Genomic DNA, 20,982 nt, shown 5'->3' with positions numbered 1-20,982 from the left:
GCCTGCCCTGCCCCTTTTAGTTCCTGCTGGGGCATTGCAGTGGCCTCCCTTCCCACCATCTGTGCCAGGCTGCACCCCACCTTGCATTAAACAATAACCAGTTATCAGTGAGGTTGTCTTTTAAATAATTAATCGTTTAACCTTTCACATCCCTAGCAGAGAGGTTCTCAGGTTGGTCCTGGGTCAGCTGCCCACCAGGTTGCTCATTTGGAGACTGCCTGTTCCAGTCTTTGCTCACTGTTGACATGTTGCCATCTGCTTTCAGTCATACAGGTGAGAAGCCTTTCCAGTGTATTGTGTGTGGTCGAGCCTTTGCCCAAAAATCTAATGTGAAGAAGCACATGCAAACCCATAAGGTGTGGCCTCCAGGACTTGGATGCACCATCTCCCGCAACTCTATCACAGTGCAGGTCATGGCACTGAATCCCAACCAGCAGGAGGATGAAGAGAATACAGGTTCGCTGCATGTGGGTGTGACTGTTAGATGGCAAAGTATTTCTCCCAGCAGCACCAAACACCCTTTATTTCCAGCTCCCTCCCAACCTCTTCCCCCTGTCCTTCTGGATTAAGAGGCAGGGGGTTAGCTTTCCTTGGAGTTAATGCTTGTGCTGCCACAACTTGGATATGGGTATTTAGCAGCATCTAATATATTAGTGTACAGATTATGGTTGTGACCTAATTGTGATTCTGACTCTTCTGGCTGTTTTGCAATACTTAGGTCATGTAAAGTGGTGGCATCTGTCCTGACTGGCCCAGTGAAAATGCTGTTAGCATTGAGGAGCTCTTGCTGGCATACAGTGGCATAACTGAGGCATATAATAATTACTCCCCAATTCTGTTATGGGGTGGAGTGGGGTACAACTCAGTTCTGCAAATCCTTAGTTGGCATATAGACATAGAAGGCTATAGCCACTCAATCCTCATCTGATAGATGGTCCCATAGGGAAACAGCCAGCATCTATAAATTAGATTAGCTTGAATGTTGCTCTGTTATGCTGATGCTGGGGCAGTTAGTGAATCAGGTATGCACCAGCTGGCTAGCTAACACCATGCAACTTCTACACTAAGAATGCCTTAATGATACAAGTGAATCTGCCCTAGATTGTTGGTTCTTTGGAGTAGGTTTTTAATGAGACACCCAGTAGATCTCTGAGAGAACTGCAAGTAATAATGGGTACAAGAAGACTGCCAATATAATCAGGTCCCTTAATTTAATTCACTTAGCTGAAAGAATTGAGTTTGGAGGGGAGCAGGCAGTTGGGATCAGAAATCAAAACTGGGCACTTGTACAGCAATGCAGAGCCTGGCTTTAGTCCATTTTCAAAGTGGTTCTAAAACTACCTTCAAGAATGCTTCAGTTTGCCTTTTGACTTTGACTTTCTCCCTCTGCCTTTGCCCTTCAGGTTTAAGCCAGGCATCCAGGAACCCTCCGCAGCATCCTCAGGCCATGGCCTCTGTAGAAGAGAGCGAGGCTGGCAAATTGGAGGCCAAACAGGTTGTTTTGATTGACAGCTCTTATCAGTGCCAGTTCTGTCCCGGTAAATTCAACACCTACTTCCAGCTCAAATCACATATGACACAGCACAAGAATGAGCAGGTGGGTATTGGTAGCAGGGCTGAGGGCATGAACACGCATCATATTTACTGAGTAAATTGACTTTAGTCCATAGCAAAAGTGAAATGGACAAACAAGGCAGAGTCTTACTTTGGTTTAAGTCACTCCATGCCAGAGTAAAGTTGCCCCTCACAAATTGAGGAACAGCATTTTCCCAGTATGTTACCTGGGTGTGCAGAAGGTGTACCTGCTCCCCTAATCAGTTTTACCCTTGGTAGCCATAGACTCAGTAAACCAGGCTCCCTGCCACCTACTGGCCTGGCATTTCAATAGCACCTGCTGCTTGGTACACTTGGTCATATGTCTGCTCCTTACTGTTGAATATATTTAATATGGAGTAAAATCCAGGGCAGATTACCCTTAGTAATCATTGTGTGTATTCACACTGTGAGATGTCAGTTTGGTTCTGAATGGGTCTTGCTTAATTAGGGCTCAGTTAGCCACGAGATAAGACTAAAAAGTTCTGATTGTCCCCCCAGCATAAGGAGATGCCTTGCTGTATAAAGAACTCATGGCTCTTTGTATCTTTGTTATAAATAATAATTCATGGTGCTTGCATTTGTAAAGCTGCCTGCTGCACTCTGCCCTCTGCTCATTGGCTTTCCCTGCTTTGGTCTGGAATGTGTCAGTGCATTTTCTAAGGCAGACTTGTGACTGACCAGTACTGCACCCTGGGTAGTCCTGCCTCCCCCTCCTTCCCTTGCACTTTCCTTGGAGAGCTTCCCTTTGGCTCTGGAGGCTCTGGCAGCAGGGAAGGGAGAAGCAGCAGTGGTAGCCCAGGAGCAACAGCTAGAAGTTTGCTGCCAAGGGTAGATGTCAGCTAATTTTTTGCTACAAACACACCTGTCTAGCACCCAAGGAAACAACAGTTTTAGAGAGTAAAAAAATGAGGTAACATCTCCCCCAAGCAAAAACTACATTTCCCAGAAATGTTATTGATACATTTTCCCACACTGCATCCACTTTTGTGCCTTCCCCCTGCCAGAGTTGAAGCCAGGAGGGGTGGGAGGTGGGAGGGTGAGGTGCCCCTGCTTCCTTCTGGCATCCCATCCCAGGGCTCCTGGCTTGCTTGCCTGCCCATCCTTACACTACTGCTCTGAAGTATTGTCCAAGGCAACATCTAGGAGAGCCCCAACCACTCCACTCTAACCCTTTTTTTCTGTGGTCCATCATGTTCACTTATGATGTCTTTGGAGCAAAGACTAGGACTTTCTGTGTCTGTACAGAAATGATCATATTGGGTCCGTGGTCCTGAGCAGGTACATGGAGATGTTGCTTTGCTTGTAGGTCCACTCTAGTCTCAGGCACTGTATTGAAAGTCTGCCCACTTACAGAGTCTGGCTGCCAGATGTGACAGCTAATGAGATGAGTCTTCCTTAGCATTGTATGGAAGTGGCAGTGTTTTCTGGGGAGGGGGCATCACCCCATTTTGGCTGACTATGCTAGGAGGTGGCCTGTTCTCAGGGTTCTCTGCAGCTGGTGTATCAGTCATGAAAGTTATCCTGAATGAAGAGTGAAAATAACTTTCACTTTACCACTTGCAAGGGGATGCTGTTGACTTCATTGGACCTAGAATCATTCATTGGTAATGCTGTTACACTGTGATTGTGACACTGAAATAATTGCAGTATTATGTAAAATCTTCCCCTGCCACCTATAAGAAACAGTGAAAAAAAGAACCATGCATTTTTAACACTTTTGTGCTCTACTGCTGGTTAAGGAGCAGGGCTGAGCTAACACATATTGCTTTTGGCGTGCTCTTGTCATCATTGACTCTGTGTTAACAGGGCCTGGATAAGACCCTGCTTTAATTGAAATTGCTGCTTTTGTCATAAATGCACAGGCTAATTTAGCTTAATCCAACATGGAGGGAAATCCATAGGTCCCCAATGACAGAGGTCAACATTAGTGGTGATTATTTAAAAAAAAGTATGTAGGTGGGGGAGATTTTCCAAGATGCAAAGAGGCATAAATCTCCTAAATCCCAATGGAAACTCTTGCAAGTTAGGTGTCTTCCAGCTGTTTGTGCCCTTGAAATTTCCTTTATTTGTAATTCATGGGTGATTTAAAGCCACCTTCATTCCAAAGTTGGTAAATGTCATTCTGCAGATGGAGAAAACTGAAGTGCAAAGGTTACAGGTGGGATTTATTAAAAAGCCCAGGTGGTTTAGGAGCACAAGTGCCAGAGGTTTCAATGAAACCCATACTCCTAAAGTACTTACGCTTTTGAAGACTTGCTGAAGTTGGCAGTGCCAGAGCCAGCACTGCTATCCAGGAATCCTGATTCCTTGTCTTCTGCCCTTCAAACCATTGCATCAATTGGCCGAGGATTCACACTATTTTTCTCTCTAGTTGTTATTGCTCTAACAGTTTTTCTTTCTTCCCCTGTCCCCCTTCCTCTTCCTCCAGGTGTACAAATGCGTGGTGAAAAGCTGCGCTCAGACATTCCAGAAGCTGGAGTCCTTTCTAGAGCACATCAAGAGCCACCAGGAGGAGCTAAGTTATCGCTGCCATTTGTGCAGCAAGGACTTCCCCTCCCTCTATGAACTGGGTGTCCACCAGTACTCACACAGCCTGCTGCCCCAGCACAGCCCCAAGAAGGACATGGCCGTATACAAGTACAGTAACAATCAAACCAGAAATTACCAGGCTTGGCATTGCAGGCTGAATGTGTTTTCTGTGAGACCATGAACTTACAATGCAGTAGAGCAAGCCTGTCCAACTTCACAGTGGCTAGGCTGCATACCACGGAGCCTGCATGCTGCTGTGGCTACATGCTGTATGGGATCCCAGGACCCTTGCCATATGCAGCCATGTGAACAGTACAAGCCCCCGCCCCTTCCCCTTCCCCATCCCATTCCCATCCCCATCAATATGAGCTTTCTTCCACTGCTGCTGCTGAGCGGGCAAGTTTCCCCCCTTGTTGCTACTGCATGAGCAGTGTGATCTTTCCCTGCTGGCACTGCTGCATGCCCAAACTTCACTGTTGGCTGGATAGAGTGCTGGGCCACCTCCATGCTGCTTTGCTTCAAAGACTGGCCACCATGGCAGAAGCAGGAGCCTACATGCCACACATTAACCCCTTATAGACTGGATAGTAAAGGAAGCAATTGGGCCTGTGATTGTCTGCTGACATAATTTTGGGTACACACATTGTGTAGCTGAGTGTTTTTTCACCTGGCTGTTACAGGCAAACATTTCAGGAGCAAAATACGAGCCTTAGGTCTGGGTGTTGCAGGTGAAAATGTGACCTCTTGGGGTTCTCTCTATTCACTTATGGAGAATGTGCTGGATAACTGCATGAATAAAGTGCTTCAAATAGGCACACAATTGGAAGTTATTTAGGTACCAGGTATGGGAGCTATGTCCGTGGTTATTCCCCAGTAATCTCATTTTCTCTCCTTGCAAACTACAAGTGGCTTAATCAACTTGGAAAAACCCATATGTGGCTGGAGGGGAAGTGCGACTTCTGTGGCTTACTCTATGTTTTGTAAAGTTCTGCGAAAGAGCACTTATAGTGCTGCAGAAATGCTTGTAGAAATATTTTCGTAGACTGAGGAGTACAGTTGATCTACTGGAATGCACTTGGAGCCGTTTGTAGATTATGCAGGGTTATAACAAGCAAATGCCGTTTCTTAGATACCCATGTCATTTCTTGTAATGCTTGCTGAGGAGTTGGGGTTCATCTTGCAGTATTGGAGATGATAAATTGTCTGGGAGGGCTCAGCTCTGTCTGGTATATATGATTTTTCCCTCTTGGTTCATTAGAATGGGGAAGAAGGTTTTTAAGTAAATAAATCTTCACTAAAGGCTTGTCTGAATGTGGAGATGGTCTGAAAGAGCTATCATGGAATAGGTCTTCCATACTAGCTCCCTGTATGGGCACTCAGAGTACCAAATAAGTGTGTCCACACAAGGAGTTTTCAGTAGATACCGCACTTTGGAGGTACATCTTAACAGATTTGGTTGTTGCTTTGGGACCAGCTTAAGTGTGAGTGGAAATCAGAACTTGTGAATTAATGGAGGTGGGAACACAGGTGGGGAAGGAAGTACTTCTTGATTCCAGATATTCTGCATGTTGTTACTGTTTTTAACAAAACATCCTGAATTATAATAAAAATTGAAGGTAAATGCCAAATAACTGTCTAGGGCAGGGGTTGGCAACCTATGGCCTGTGGGCCTGATCTGGCCTACAAAAGTTTGATCTGGCCCGTGGTAGTGATCAACAGCTGGGGTGGACCAGCAACATGCAGGAGCATTATGTAACAGGTGGAATTGGTAGCATGTGGAAGTGGGGCACTAAAATGGAGGCCTCCCAGAGAGAATGCCCTGCAAAACTGCAGCTGCTACTTTTCTCATCAATTAATCCAATGTTGTCCATTGCCACTGGCACCCATGTCACTTGGTGATGGTAGTGAGCAGTGGCAGCAATTGCAGTAGGGGGACATGAGAGTTCCCACCACATTTGGAAAAAGCTGGCCCAGGGTGACATTTGGTGGCATGCAGAAGCAGGAGGATGGCAAAGGAAGTGGCCAGTTGCAAGCAGAGTCCCACCTTGGAGCTAAGCCACATTGCTTCAGCCTTCCCTTTTTAAAGGTTGCCAACCCCTGGTCTACGGTGTGGTATGCCCATCCTGACCAGTCCTTACTTGCATGCTCTCTCCTTTCTGATTCAGATGTGTCAAGTGTGTAAATAAATACTCCACCCCAGAAGCCCTGGAGCACCATCTGCAGACAGCAACGCACAACTTTCCCTGTCCTCACTGCCAGAAGGTGGGTGGGTGCCATTGGCCTGAGATGACTATACAGATTTTTGAGTTTCTGAGGGAAGTGAGAGAATCTCCAATGCCCTTTCCACTCCCATCCTACCTCAGTATGGACTGGCCAGTCCTCTAGGAAGTTTTGAGAGAGAGGAGAACATGCCTTGGGCCTCTGGCTCCATGGTTTCTGTCTAGCAGCGTATGTTCCTTCTCACAGTGCAGGCTTTTCTGCTGTGGCCCAATTGCTGATCATTGGTCAAATGCAGAAAGTCCATAAGAACTTTTCTGCCTTCTCCTCAACCCCACATTGTACTGAATTCCAGTGCTGCAAAAGGCACTGGAAAGTGCTCAGAGTTTTACAAAATCAAGCTCTTTTATTGTATTGCAGCATTAAGCATCAAAATCAAGCTATTTATTGTATCGCAGCATTAAGCATCAGCCTTGTTCTTTTTCCCTCCCAAAATCACTGAGGCCAAAATAAGTAAGGCCAGTTTCAGGCAACTTATGTTATTTCCCATCCCCTTGGCTTCTCCCTTGCTGTGACTTTTAGGTTGTTCCTTTGCTGAGCTATTATGTGGATGCTACCTACAAAGTTGATGGGTTGTGGTTGACAAGGCTGGGGTTCCCTCAGGAGCCCCTGCATTGCTTTCCCATCTGCTTTGCCCAGGTAAACTTTTTGTGTCTCCTTTCCCTGTTGCTGTATTTTGGATGAATGTCACATGTCCACGGAAAGGGCAAACCTGTCCTACCAGTATGTCTGGCACTGGACTGCTCCTCTGGGTAGCCTATGTCTGGGGACAGTCTGATCTGTGCCCCAGGGGGCTAAGAGGCAGAACTGTCGGGTTTTAATTCTATTCCTTTTTTTTTGTTTGTTTGTTTTTTGTTTTGTTTTGTTTTTTGCAAATCGAGACTACAATTTGGACACTTCCTTATAGCAAAGGAAGTGAAAATCCTGCAGTGGGGGCAGGAACAATGTCAGAGGAGTGACCACTTTGTACTGAGGTAGCTCGGGAAGGGGAAACACATCTGCCATGGTTAGTAATCCATCTTTTTTTTTATGTGTTGTCTCCCTCCACCCCAACCCCCAAGAGGCAACTGTCCTTTTTGTAAGGATTTTGGACATTTCAGAATTAGCTTTAGAACTGCTGTTCTGCATGTCTTCACATAGGGCTCTCGGTGTGCTTTCCCCCATTGATTTTGTGGGACAGTGATGGCAGCATTGGACTTTCAGTGCTAGAAGGTTATTTAGGTGGGCTGGTCAACTACTATCCCCTACAGGAGTTATTAAGCTGCTTCTTTCTGGAAGGAGTATAGTGCAGTGGTTAGAGCTGAGCACTTGGAATCAGGACTCCTGGATTCTGTGGTCAGTGTTACTTTCTGCAAATCATTTCATTTCTCTAGTTTTCTATAGTGTTCTCTAGTTCTCTCATTTGTAAAATAAACAGTCGATGATGTTGGTAATGCCAAATCCTTTGATATATAAATACTCTGGAAACCTGTGATGGAAGATGATTGGGAAGTGTGCGGTATTATGGAGACTGCAGCTGGTCACATTTCTAGCTTCTGGAAGTGGGTGGACTAGGTTTTTCTAGGGAGAGGTTGCTTCTCAAATTCCATTTTGTTACATGGCATTTTTGCAAGGATCAAACCTGTGCTGCTTTAGGATCTGAAGCTGGCTTTAAACTGCATATGCATTTTCTTCATAGAGAACTCTGCAGGCCTCCATGACACTTCCCTTTTGAGTAGACAGGATTGGTTTGGTTTTCATGGTAGTAAAATCTCCACCCTCGTACATGCATGCTTGCTGACAGGGACAGTTGCAGTCTTTGGTGGGGAGCAGGTGCTTAGTTTTTTCCTTTTCTTTGTTCCTAGGTGTTCCCTTGTGAGCGGTACCTACGACGGCACCTCCCCACGCATGGAGGGGGTGGCAAATTCAAGTGCCAGATCTGTAAGAAATTTTTCCGCCGGGAGCACTACCTCAAGCTACATGCCCACATTCACTCGGGTATGTGCTTCCTCACATCTCCTCTACCTTGCCAGGCCTCGTCCCACTGGGGCTCCTTCAAGGGGCAGAGATGTCTGAGGTGTGAGTTATATTTAGTGATGATCAACATTCACTACCCCAACCTGTTTCCTGTAGCAACTCTGTCTTAGTCTAACCAAGATATTATGTGACCTTTGGTTCTGTTTGCTTTTTAAAGTAATAAAGAACTCATTATCAGGCTGATGATCTCATGCTATCACTGGCTGGGCAATTAAATTACAGTACAGTGCCAGCCTGTCACATCCAAGGCTTGTAGAAGTGAAGGAGGTGAAGGAGCACTCAGTGGAAATTGTATCTGTCTGCCTTTTGGCAAGAGGGAGTGTTGCTGACAAATGGGACATTGGAGGGTTGAAGCAAAGTAACAGCATAGAAGCAGGAAGGGCAAGTCCTGTTAGTAGTTGTGATTTGGATCTTTATGTCTTACTTGAGAATAGGAGCACCCCCAAACGTGTTCCACTGATTGAGTTTGAGTGTCTCTTTAGGGAACACTAGTACTTGAAGATGTGTTTGAAATGTGCGAAGCTGTAGATAATTTCCGTTATCTCTGTTTTGATTGGGTTGGAAGTTGTGAGGCTTCTCCCTTTCCTCTTGCTCCCTGACACAGCATGGAGAACCAGCAATACAGGCAGGTTGGAGAAATTGCATTGTCTTCAGATGTGCCCTTTTAGAAAGAATTTGGGGTTCTTCTGCAGTCTCCCTTACCTCCTTTCCCTAACCTGAGTTTTATGGCCCTATCACCTTCCTCACAACAGTCTTCCAGGATCTCATTGTAGCCACACCTGAGTGTAGGCTATAGACAGTGTCTTGCAAGCCCCCATACTTGAGGCTAGGCATACCTATATATACAATGGATCAAGAAATTAATTGTGGTACACGATTATCAGGGCAACACCCTACTATTAGATACTGGGCCAGATTGGGCTAAAGGAAAAGTCTTTCCACAACATGGCCATGGCTGCTTCCATAACATGGGAAATCAAGGAAGGAGTAAAGCAGATACTGAGGCTTCTGTCCAAGTGGAGGAATTAAAAAATTATTAGAACAGTGGTAAGCCCTTGGTTCCAGTGCAGCTTGTATCTTCCTAACTGTCTTTGTTTCCTATACAGGTGAAAAGCCCTTCAAGTGCTCAGTATGTGAAGCAGCCTTCAATCGGAAAGATAAACTGAAACGACACATGCTTATCCATGAGCCTTTCAAGAAGTATAAATGTCCCTTCTCGTATGTATCAAATGGTCTCCAGCAGTCAGGGGCAGAGCTGGTTTCATTTGTTACTGAAAGTGTATGAAGTTTGGGGAAGGCAGGCCTCCCTGGGGCTATGCTTTGGGAAGGTTGCCATGGGATTCTCAGAGCACCTCAAATCATGGGGCCCCAGAGTGGGAATTGGGCACTAGGAATTCCTAAGTTCTAGTCCCAGTTCCATCTCCCCACAAAGTGGGTTTGGAAAAGTCACTGTCTCTGACCGTAATTTCTTCCGGTGTTAACTGTGGCTGATAATTCTTACCTCCTCATGGCATTTCTTTGGTTCATACCTGTTTGGCATTTTTGAAAGTGAACAGTTCTAAGTATTATCATCACTGGGTTGCCTGAATGTTTGTACACCCCATCTGCTCCTTGCCAAAAAGCAGTATTGTGTTACACGTGAGGCACTTGTGAAAGTTCCTTAGTAGAGCTTCAGAATGTCTCTAAGTATTAAACTAACACAGCATCTCCAAGTCAGGGACATGCTATGTTGGCAGACAGGGTGGGAAAGCTGTCTCATGGTCCCATGTCCCCTGTATGAAAAGAGGGCTTGAGTGATGATGTACATGCATTCTGACTCCTGTCACCAGTGCTATATTCATTTAATGCTTGTCCTGTTTACATCTTTAAATAATGTAATTGTTGCATGGAAAAAAGAACATGAAGCTTTGTAATAATTATTCCCGGTAGGACACTTCTCCCTGGGGTAGAAGCGGCTGGCTCTAAAAATATGGAACGGACATCTCTTACTGCTTGGGCTGGAAGAATCCTCTCCCATGAAAAGTAACTGAAAAGATGTTAGCTATCATGACAGGAGTTTATGAACTCAGAAACATTCTGTCTCTTAGTCCATATGGAGCAAGATGGCAGTAGGGCCTTGGCAAAGCAGTAGGGCCTTGGCAATGTGCCAGAGTGCTAGACCCAGGGTTCTCTGATATTCCAGCACCTGTGGGTAAACTCTGCAGACAAGAAAATGCCTCTAACTCAGTTGTGGGTTTGCCTGAATAGTCTAGAATGACTTTTCTTCTGTCCTGGTCAGCTTTCAACTACCTTTGATAATATCATGCCTCCAGCAAGGAGGACAAGCCTGCAGTGTAGAACTTGGAATATACTAATGATGTACTCTGGAGGAAAAGGGGAATGTGTGACTTTCCAATGGAAACCAAACATATACACCTTGCAGCACAGGTATGGGCAGGAGCCCTGCAATTTTGGATTCCCTGTCATAATACCCAGTGATTACTCTTAGAGAGCACCTCTGTGCTGCTGAGAAGAGTAACTTGTATCTGAGAGCTAACATATATGCTTTTTTCTGTCATCACCACTCCCCATTCGATTCATGCTGACTACTGGCATTTTTGTTGTTACAGAAGTCACACGGGATGTAATAAAGAGTTCAACAGGCCAGACAAGCTGAAAGCTCATATACTCTCCCATTCAGGTAAGTGGGACTGTAGCATTCCCCTTGGTTGCCAGAAGCTGTGAATGAATATACTGCTGGAATCCATTTGAAGTGCTTAGAGTATTACAGAGAAGTATAATGATTAATTTCCCAGTTTAATTTTGCTTATCAAAGTGGTGAAAAGGGTTAGATCTAGTGAGTGGATTACTGTCCCTCTTTTTAGAAGTGATTTAATATTAATCCTTCCCCTTTCAGCACTGTTGCTAGATGACACTTCTCTACACTGTATTTAGTGTGTGGAATCAGTGTCATAAAATAATCCATAGAGGAAGAAGACAAATTCAGATTTTCAGAGCAAATTGCTCTGAAATCGCATCTTGTTAGGTTCCTAGACAATGCAAGGTCAGTGCTTCCCTATAATGTGGTCTTTCAGGCTTTATCCCACTATCATTTGAGTGACAGAGTTTCTTCTGTTTCCCTGAAAACTTTTCCCACAACCTAAGACCAGGAGTTTCCCACATAGTACACCTAAATGTCTGAATGTCACTCACTTGCTCTCCAAAAATCCCCAGCTCGAAATTTCTGTCTCCCTTGCTGCAGGCCGATCTGAGTGAGCCCTCCTTCAGCTTGCTGCTGTGTCCGAAGTTCAGGCACATTTCTGAGGTGATATAAATGATAAGCAGTGTGGCAAGGCTGGGGTATAAGGACTCTGAAGCAGTGCCAGGATATTTTGTGTGCTCTCTGGCATGTTAATATACAGAATGTTCTATCCACTCCAAACCCAATAAGGCCTCCCTTTCAAAAGCATATCTTTTGGTATTTGGCTCAGTTTCTTTTGGAATTCCATATCTAGCTCACCACAACTAGAAACCATCTTTTTCTGTGCGTTGCACTTTTTGTCCAACAAATGGCAAAACTAGAGTGCTCTCCTTCTCCTGGTTCCAACTCAGTGGCATGAGGCTTGGGGAATTTGGGGGAGGAATGGCAGTATTAATTGTCACTGCTCCCCTGCCACCAAATTTCCTGACCCACAGGGAGCTGTGCGAGCTGGATGCCATGGCTCTGTGGCCAGATTTGGCCCATGGGCTGGGGATTGAGCACTCTTGTGCTAAGCTATAGACAAAACCCAATGGTGCATGAAAGAACAGACTCAGCTAGGGAGCCCTGCTGTAGTGTGATTAGTGAGACTTCACCGCTTAAGAAGGCCTTTTAACTAAGCTCTTGCCCTATTATGCCTTGCTTAGGGATGAAGATTCACAAGTGCCAGTACTGTAACAAGTCCTTCAGCCGACGGGCTCACATGGTGGAACATCAGCGCTCACACACTGGCAACTACAAGTACCGCTGCCCCACCTGCAGCAAGGGCTTCACACGCCAGAAGTACATGAAGGACCACAAGTGCCGTCTGAGCTCGCCCAAGGACAAAGAGCTGCAGCTCAGGAAGCCCCAAAAGAAGCGGGCAGCTCGTGGGCGGAAAATGGGCCTTCCTTTTCCCAACCAGCTAGCCCTGGCAGAGCTGAAGGACAATGGACAGGCAGAGAGCCCCCAGGAGGGTGGCCCCAACAAAGATCAGTTTCAGGAGTCAGATGCAGTCCTGTCCATTGTGGTTGGTGGGTCAGCAGCTGCAGATTCAGACCTGGTTGTCCCTGGGCAGCCCAGCAGCATCGCATCCAATCTTGCCCTGGCAGAGCTGCAGACTGGCATGGAGGGTCCGTGCACCATGCTGGCTGTCCCTGTTTACATTCAGACTACTGAGTGATAACACTGTGCCCTCTGTGTGCTTAGTGTGGAATTAGGTGAGGTTCCTGCTTTCTTCACTCAGGAAATCCTGCTGGAGAAGACAGGTGCATGGGGCTGAAGTTTCCATGTCAGTGATATGGGAACCAGAACTCTTAGGGATGGGAGTGGGTAGCAGAGTGAATGGCCTTCATCACCACCTACTCTTCCCTTATGCAGGCAAATAATTCCTTGGGTGGCATCAATAGCTACCAGGCACATAGGAGAATAGGTACATTTTCTTGGCTATGTTCAGCACTTGTCGGTGCAGGGTAAGAATAACCAGGAATCTTGAAAGGCGGTGGGAAGAACAACAGAGGCCATTGCAATGAACTCTAAATGCTTCCATGGGCAGAGGAATTTGCAAATCATAGGCTGTCCTTTTCATGGTTTTATTTTAAAAGCTGTATTGCCCAGTACTAAGGTGTCCTTTTCAGGTGCAAAAAATGATCCTTCCTACTGGAATCAAGTTCATACCTTTGGGACCATTGGTCAGAAACATTCAGAGTAGATTTCTCTCATCTATCTATATCAGCAGAAATCCCACATTGTCTGTACTATGTATAAACAAATGGGGCCTGATGCGCATTGCTCCCCCTGATGTCAGGGAGTGAGGAGCCAGCTGTGCATTGTGTCCTGGGTTTTGTGTCTGAACTGCATGTATGTGTATGTTCTTGTCTTCTGTTTGAAGTTCTTCCATGGCAAGTTTTTATCCAAGGACCTCAAAGTGCCTTTGACACAAATGAATTCCTCTTCACAGCAGCTAAATATCCCCACCGAGCAGCTGGGGAAGCAGGCACCCAAATGGCATGTGAACTGTCACAGGAAGTCTGCAATAGAGCCAGGAGCTGAATCCACATTTCCTAGCATTGAATCCACTAGCCTAAGCACAGCACTATACACCTTAATACTTTCCATGCATAATAGCTGTAATAATAGGTTGACCAAAATCCTAAATCAGCTCCAAGCCATTGGCCACTGGTTGGAAGTTCAGTCTGTCACTAACAAACTGTCTACCAATGTATACATTAGGTAAGAGAGTCCTCTTAGGGGCTGATGTCTCTACCTTCAATCCAGCCTGAGTTCTTTGGCTGCCCAAGCAGCAGATCTCCTGATCTATTGCTAGAGGAGTGATCCTAATTTGGCAAAGGTATTGTTCTTTATGCCTTATCCCTTCCACAATACAAGTTGACATGGATGATCCTAGAAATCTTGGTGTTCATGCTATGCCCTATAAGTGAGGATGAAATGTTGGAAGATCCCCTGATCTAGTTGACTGTGACCCTGTTTGTATCCAGCACCCATCATAATGAAGATACCTAAGCAAGAAACTCCCAGACCTGAGTAATCTAAACTGGGATTAGAAAAAGAAGAAGAATGTGGTGGAGGAGATAATCCTGCCTTGGCCCTTGGGCCTGGGCAAGGTGGGAGGCAAGAGGTTTTTTCCAGTTCTCTGATACAAATTTCCCTTCCTTGTGATCAGGATCCTGCCTGTGGCAGGTAATAAAACATTGTTGTTTGCTATATTTTCCATTGTTTCCTTGGAACTGATTTGATGCAGCATTAATGGGGGCAGAATGGCTACAGCAGAAGGTTACAAACCTCTCTAGTCAGTGCTCTGTGTACCCAGGTTAGACACCATATGCTCAGTTGCCTGCTCCATTTCCTTGCAGTAGTAGAACCTTTTCCTCAGAGGGCAAGAGGGTTTCTCCCCCTTCCTTATAATTTCTATGATTTGCATTGGTAAGCATGAAAAGGACTTCCCCTTCTATCCTCCCCGTCTTAGAGACGTTTAGTGCAGGTAGATGTCAAAATATGAATTAATGTACATTAAGCATCATTTAATGCTGGGGAGAGGGACCATTATTGACTTCCCTGGAACAGAGTAAGGCAGCATGCAGCCTACTAACCAGTGGAGCTGCTTCTGAAGGCAGGTTCAATCTCCCACTCAAACTTCAGCCTCCCTGCTCATTCTGACAATGCGCTTATTTGCCACAGGCGGGGCCCAATCCTTAGGAAGGGACATTTGAATTGCAACAGCAAAAAACCCCTCACCCGCCATCTCATCCATCTTCACCACATTCCTCTCTGCCTTTGCAAATCCTGAGTCAAATTATTCAGAGGCTGGAGCTTCCTTGGATATCTCCTCTGTGGTGGTGTTTGAATACAGAGCCAAGTTTTACTGAACTGGCAGAATATTTTCAAACAAGTCTTGGCTTAATTTGTGCTGCAGTGTGCTGAAGGACAGTGAATGTTGCATTTCCAATCATTCCTGACTTACTTTGGTCACAATGAGCCTGAGGTGTTGCAGGATTCTCATTGTGGGAATGTCTGGTGTTAAGAAAACTGTTTAGCAGTGGGGTCAGTTCCCTTTCTTTGTCCCTGCCTGGTCTGACACACAGGAAGCGTTTGTGAAAGTTTTTGAAGGAATGAAGCAGTTTATGGCAAATGGAACAGCAAGAACATCACTAGCTAGCTGACAACAAACATCCAGTTTTGTGGGCATCAGCCTATTCCCAAAAGTAGTCAAGGGAAATCTTTCCTGACTCCTTACAGTGTATTTTGCTAAATTAAGAGCACCAGTTCACAGAAGTTAGAGAAGCAAACACTGATGGCCTTCATGGTTATTCCAGACAATGCTGATCTGGGGCTGTGTCCAATCTCCTGAATACCATGGTGGTGAGGACTCTTTAACTCCCTTTGCAAGACTGTAGTTCAGTCTAATACATCCTCCCTTCAGGCTGTTTCCACCTACCAAAATCCCCAGTAGCTATTGCTCAGTTTCATCTTCCTGAAACATTCTCCCATTCTCTGGGATTCTGAATGACAGCCAGCATGGCCTCATTGCAGGCAGGTCTTGTCTTACTAACCTCATCTCTGTTTATGATTAGGTAACTCGCCACCTGGATAAGACAGAGGAGGTTTCATAGTTTCATAGTAGTTAGGGGTCAGAAGGGACCTAAATAGATCATCTAGTCTGACCCCCCACCACTGGCCGGAGCACACGCTGGGATCACACAACCCCAGACAGGTGTTCATCCAACCTCTATTTGAATTTACCCAAGGTAGGAGCAAGGACCACTTCGCTAGGAAGTTGGTTCCAGATCCTAGCCACCCTAACAGTGAAATAGTGCCTCCTAATCTCTAACCTGAACCTGCTGACATTGTTGACATTGTATACCTTTTGACAAGGTTGACATTGTATACCTTGACTTCCAAAAAGCTTTTGATCTGGTATCCCATGATGTTCTCACGAGAAAACTGGAGGATTATGGGCTTAACTGTGAGACAGTTAGGTGGGTAGGAAGCTGGCTGCAGGGTTGGACCCAAAGAGTTCTAATGAATGGATTTGTGTCATTTTGGTGAGAAGTGGCCAGTGGTGTCCTTCAGGTGTCGGTGCTTGGCCCAGTGGTATTCAACATCTTCATCAATGATTTGGATGTGGGGATGAAGAGCTCACTGGCCAAGTTTGCAGATGACATCAAGTTATGGGGAAGTGTGGTCATGCTTGAAGATAGGCTGCAGATACAGGCGGACCTAGACAGGCTGGCAAGTTAGGTGGATCGGAACCAGACATGGGCGACTGGTGTTGCCTTAGTCAGGGGGGGCACGTGCCCCCCAAACACCCAGTCAACAACCGGGGGGGGGTCCCCCCATGGCCAAACTCTTCGACCCCCCAGGGCAAAATTACCAACTGGTGAGTGGCCGCACTCCTCTTGAAAACGGCCGCAGCACTCCTGGAAGTGGCTGCGGGGCTTCCGGAAGTGGCTGCAGCCTACATCTAGTGCTTGCAGTCCCCGGCTGGAGCTTGCAGGGTGTGCACTGTTGCTCCCGCCTGTCTTCCCTACCTATCGCTTGAGTGGGGAGTGCGGCCTGATGGGGTGCACTGGTGCTCTCGGGTGCATGTGCACCCCTGTGCACCCCCTACGCATTGCTACTGAAACCAGATGAAGTTCAACATTGAGAAATGTAAAGTGCTCCACCTGGGGACAAAAAATTCCCTGCACACCTACAGGCTTGGCAACACCAATCTGACCAACACTACTAGTGAAAGGGAACTGGGGGTTATAACAGACCACAGTATGAACGTGAGCCGGCAGTACAATGCCGTAACCAGCAGGGCTAATAATACCCGGGCATGCATCAATCAATGCATCTCTAGCAAAACCAAGGAAGTTATTCTTCCACTCTACATGGAACTGGTGAGACCACAGCTGGAGTACTGTGTCCAGTTCTGGGTGCTGCACTTTAACAAGGATGCGGTGAAGATAGAGAGAGTCCAGAGAAGGGCAAGCCATACAAGGAAAGGCTGAGGGACCTGGGACTCTTCAGCCTGAAAAAGAGAAGGCTGAGAGGGGACTTGGTAGCAGCTTTCCACTTCATCAGGGGTATACATCAAGGGCTTGGTGAACAACTGCTCACCAGGGCACCCTTGGGGAAAACTAGGAGTAATGTTCACAAACTCCTTGAAGACCGTTTCAGGCTCAACATTAGGAAAAACTTCTTCACATCCAGGGTGTCCAGACTGGAATAACCTCCCTCCTGAGGTGGTGCAATCGCCTACCCTGGAAATCTTCAAGAGGAGACTGGATGGTCACCTTGCTGGGGTCACCTGACCCCAGCTGTCTTTCCTGCTTGGTGCAGGGTGCTGGACCCGATGATCTTCCAAGGTCCCTTCCAGCCCTGCAATCTATGAATCTCACATGCACCCTTTTCAGAATTTCACAATACTTTTCTCTTTCCACTTCCAAGCTTTCTGTATAAAACTTCATCCATTTCAGAGGTCAAGAGTTTATTTGGGAAAACATCTGTTTAAAATCCAGTTTTCCAGGAAATGGTTTGCTAAATTTATCTCTCTTGCTTTTCCCCTCTACCTGCCCACACTGTAAGGCATAATTATGTGGCTGCAAGTGCTTCTTGTAGCCTTACAATCAATCCTATTTTGAGACAAACTACATGTGGATGCCACATTCTTTCTGCATATGTTATAGCACCCAAGTGGTAGCCCTTCCATCCAACCCTCTACTTTGTCAGCTGCGATCATAGGGTGGCTTTCATATGGCCAAACGGGATGCCAAAAGTTGTTTTGCCTGATCCTCCTGTATTGAAAGTAATCCAGGTCTCCAAGTCAGAGACCCAAAACAAAGCTAGCATAATTTTGAAAAATCAGAGGCTGAGGGATTCTTTCCTGCCTTTCACAGGCACACATGAGCATGCTGGAAAAAATGTTATCTTTATGTGCAAAAATTATTAGTTGCTTCCACATTCCAGCTTGACTCAAATGATTGTCATTCAAGAGTGAAAATGTAAATGTCTAAGTGCAGGATTAGTTTGAGAGAGGACTCAGAACAGGTGCAAAAATGTACTGACTGGTGGAGTTTTGCTTGAGGAAGCTCTTAAGGCTGCATGCGTCTTACATATCTGATGGATGCTGAGAAATCCCACAGGAACTTCGAAAGGAGAGAGCAGCAGCCTGCATAATCTCTCTCCAGCTGCATGTTGGCTGTACAAGACCAACAAGAGCCCACACACCCTGTCTCACAAGCTGCTCTGAGGCCCTGTGTCTCAGCTGCCTGTGGAGGGTTTGGGATTGAGAATATGGTCGGGGGTAGAAAGGTAAGAAAGATTTATTGATTTAACAAAAACACAACTACGCGTAGTAACAAAATAAACAATGACAGACAAAAGCAATTTGCATCGGCAACTTATCGGCAGTCTCCTCTGATGCCTGATATACAGCAAGCTTCTCTTTCCACAAAGTTCAGCGAAGTCAGGTGTCCCTGAACAGCTCTGTCTGAAGGGTACTGGGAAGGACCCTGGAATGAAGTTCTTGGGCTCCTCGAGGTCCACGGGCCCACTGATCTAGGCAACAGCTAACTAATCTTTTTCACAGAGCTGTATCTTCCTTCTAAATGGTTTCTAGATATTCTAGCTAATTTATAGCTTCTGAATGATACTGATAATGAACGACTACTCAGATTTCTTTACTTCAATTGTCCTTAGACTGACTAATTAGCAGTACAAGCCTTGCAGTCCTTTGATAAGGTAATTTTAACTACGCTACAGGGTCTTACTACTTCAAGGCTTTGCTAAATTTACTGGGCCTTAGTTTATACAAGGCCTCACTACATCTTAAACTTTAATTAGGCTTTTAGGAACAACATATAGCTTAATATCTAAACAAATACAGAAAAACACTTGATATAATCTTCATAGAGCCTTCAGCAAGCACCTTTATCACACAGGCATGCTTTTCAGCTGTCACACTCTACTTTTTGCTTGCTGAAGCACTATGATGGCTACAATTGAGATGCTAAAGACACATGCGCTACATCGGGAAATGGGGAGGGATTTATAAATTTAACTTGCATAGCATGAACAGATTTACAACAACAAAGATTAAAACACCATTTAGTTGTTGCCCCCAGGGCAATGCAGAACACTATGATGCTTAAGATGGTTAGCCACGTAGTTGAGGTGGCACTTGGTGACACATGAACAGTACAAATTACATCATACTATTTACATGGCTAGGGCACGTTGACAGCCAGACTGATGATTTGCCCACCCTCTTGAGCAAGGAGAGCCAACTGAGTGCCTTGCCGAGTCTTTGCCTCAAGGCTTTGCAGCTTATTTTTCACTTCATTCTAGTTTTCTAACCGTGGCATGTCTACATCCGATACCCATAAGTGGATATCGTAAAGTTGAGAGGTATAGTCTCAGAGGAAATTTTTGGCCATTTTAGGGCAATAGTACAGTTATTTAATTGCAGTAGAGCAATGGCTCTACTTTTAGCTCTTAAGCAACACAAATTGCGTAAAGTCTAGGTGGTACCATTTTTATGCAGCAAACGACCTGGGCTTTCTCAACAAACACGTTGCCCTATTGTTACGTATGACACATTAGGTAACTCATATATGCAGGTCATGTTAGGTGGGCTGAGAGGCTAGCCTCTTCATAGGGTTCCTAATTTAATTAAGGTGCTACTAATTTGAACTAAGGGGGACTGTGCTACATACTGAGGGCCATCGGGGGTAACTATTTCCCATATGGGGTGATGCAGGTTCTAGTTTCAAAGGCATCCTCCTAGCCCCATGTTTAGCAAATAAGCAGTGGTCTAGTTTCTATTTTTTACCTCCTGCACTAGGAATGAACATTTTTCTTTATCACAGCTTTCCTAAGTGGTAATTCAGGTACTTTGGTAGGGGTATCTTTTCTTAAATGTTGCAGTCATTCTATGATTTTCTAAGCCAGGGGGCTATTTTCTATTTTTAATGTTGTTTATTATCTGGGGAAAATGCATATTCAATGATAACTGGACTTGTGCACACGCAGTACTCCAAGCTTGATTTTTGTATGCTTTAAAAGCAGTGTCCATCATGACTTGGGCAAGACGGGCTGTCTCTAATCTTGCATCAGTTAGTAATTCATCAGTGTGCTCTAACATTTTTCCTTTGAGCATGCCTCCCCTAGTGAGCAGCCCTACTGTCTGTCAGAGATTGGCTACTCCTTCAGTGTTTTTCTGGGATTTATCCAAGTTTCACACATTCATAGCCGAGTTAAGTCTGTCTCAAAGATAACTTCGAGTATTTCTTTGTTTGCGGAACTTAAGCACACTTATGGAACGGAAAATGGCTGGCTAGTCTCATCTAAGCAACCTTTCAGCTACCCGGGCTCCTGCTGAACAGTTTGGAAAAGTAGCTCGAACATACCATTGTTCTGGTCTGAACAATACTCGGGCAGTGAACAATGAAGCATTTAGAAGGGTTGGCATTTTAACTTGTGACCTCCACCAGGGTGTGGAGTTATACACGGGTGGTGTCAGGACCTCCTGTGGGGGAATGGCCAGAGATAGTAGTGAACACCCTGTTTTCTCATAGATCACATTTATCCTTCTTTCTTTGGGAGCTTGTAACTATGCTTCACCTCCCAGAGAGCGAAAGAGCTCTCACTGTGGCTCATGGGCATGATGCTGTATTGGGTTAATGAAACGGCATTGTCCTGGCAGAATCATAGCACTAATTTGCTTTAGGAACCTCACTGGTATAAAAGGATGAGGATAAGTGGTGGAGAATCGCGGATAGTCTCCTTTTAGTTGTATTAAAGTGGGTACCATTTTACCACGCCTCTGTGTAGGTATGATTCAC

At 45.5% G+C, this 20,982-nt stretch overlaps 1 protein-coding gene across 2 annotated transcripts in view; it reads left to right on the top strand.

The window, feature by feature from the left end:
* ZNF341 (zinc finger protein 341) overlaps positions 1 to 14,361 on the top strand; it is a 47,204-nt gene extending 32,843 nt beyond the window's left edge. Inside the window, exons 8-16 of one of the 2 annotated variants that reach the window (XM_014609471.3) lie at positions 266 to 456; positions 1,404 to 1,597; positions 4,025 to 4,233; positions 6,291 to 6,387; positions 8,247 to 8,379; positions 9,525 to 9,636; positions 11,028 to 11,098; positions 11,660 to 11,722; positions 12,304 to 12,391. In XM_014609471.3, the coding sequence (XP_014464957.1) occupies positions 266 to 456; positions 1,404 to 1,597; positions 4,025 to 4,233; positions 6,291 to 6,387; positions 8,247 to 8,379; positions 9,525 to 9,636; positions 11,028 to 11,098; positions 11,660 to 11,673 (1,021 nt within the window). In that variant the 3' untranslated portion in view covers positions 11,674 to 11,722; positions 12,304 to 12,391. Of the gene's footprint in view, positions 1 to 265; positions 457 to 1,403; positions 1,598 to 4,024; positions 4,234 to 6,290; positions 6,388 to 8,246; positions 8,380 to 9,524; positions 9,637 to 11,027; positions 11,099 to 11,659; positions 11,723 to 12,303 lie in introns of both variants that reach the window. The other variant, XM_006267294.4, reaches the window with a different exon arrangement.
* The last annotated feature ends 6,621 nt before the right edge of the window (positions 14,362 to 20,982 follow it).

Source organism: Alligator mississippiensis, chromosome 9 (genome assembly GCF_030867095.1).
Source record: "Alligator mississippiensis isolate rAllMis1 chromosome 9, rAllMis1, whole genome shotgun sequence".
NCBI classification, from domain to species: Eukaryota; Metazoa; Chordata; order Crocodylia; family Alligatoridae; genus Alligator; species Alligator mississippiensis.
This window is presented reverse-complemented; position numbering and strand designations above follow the sequence as displayed.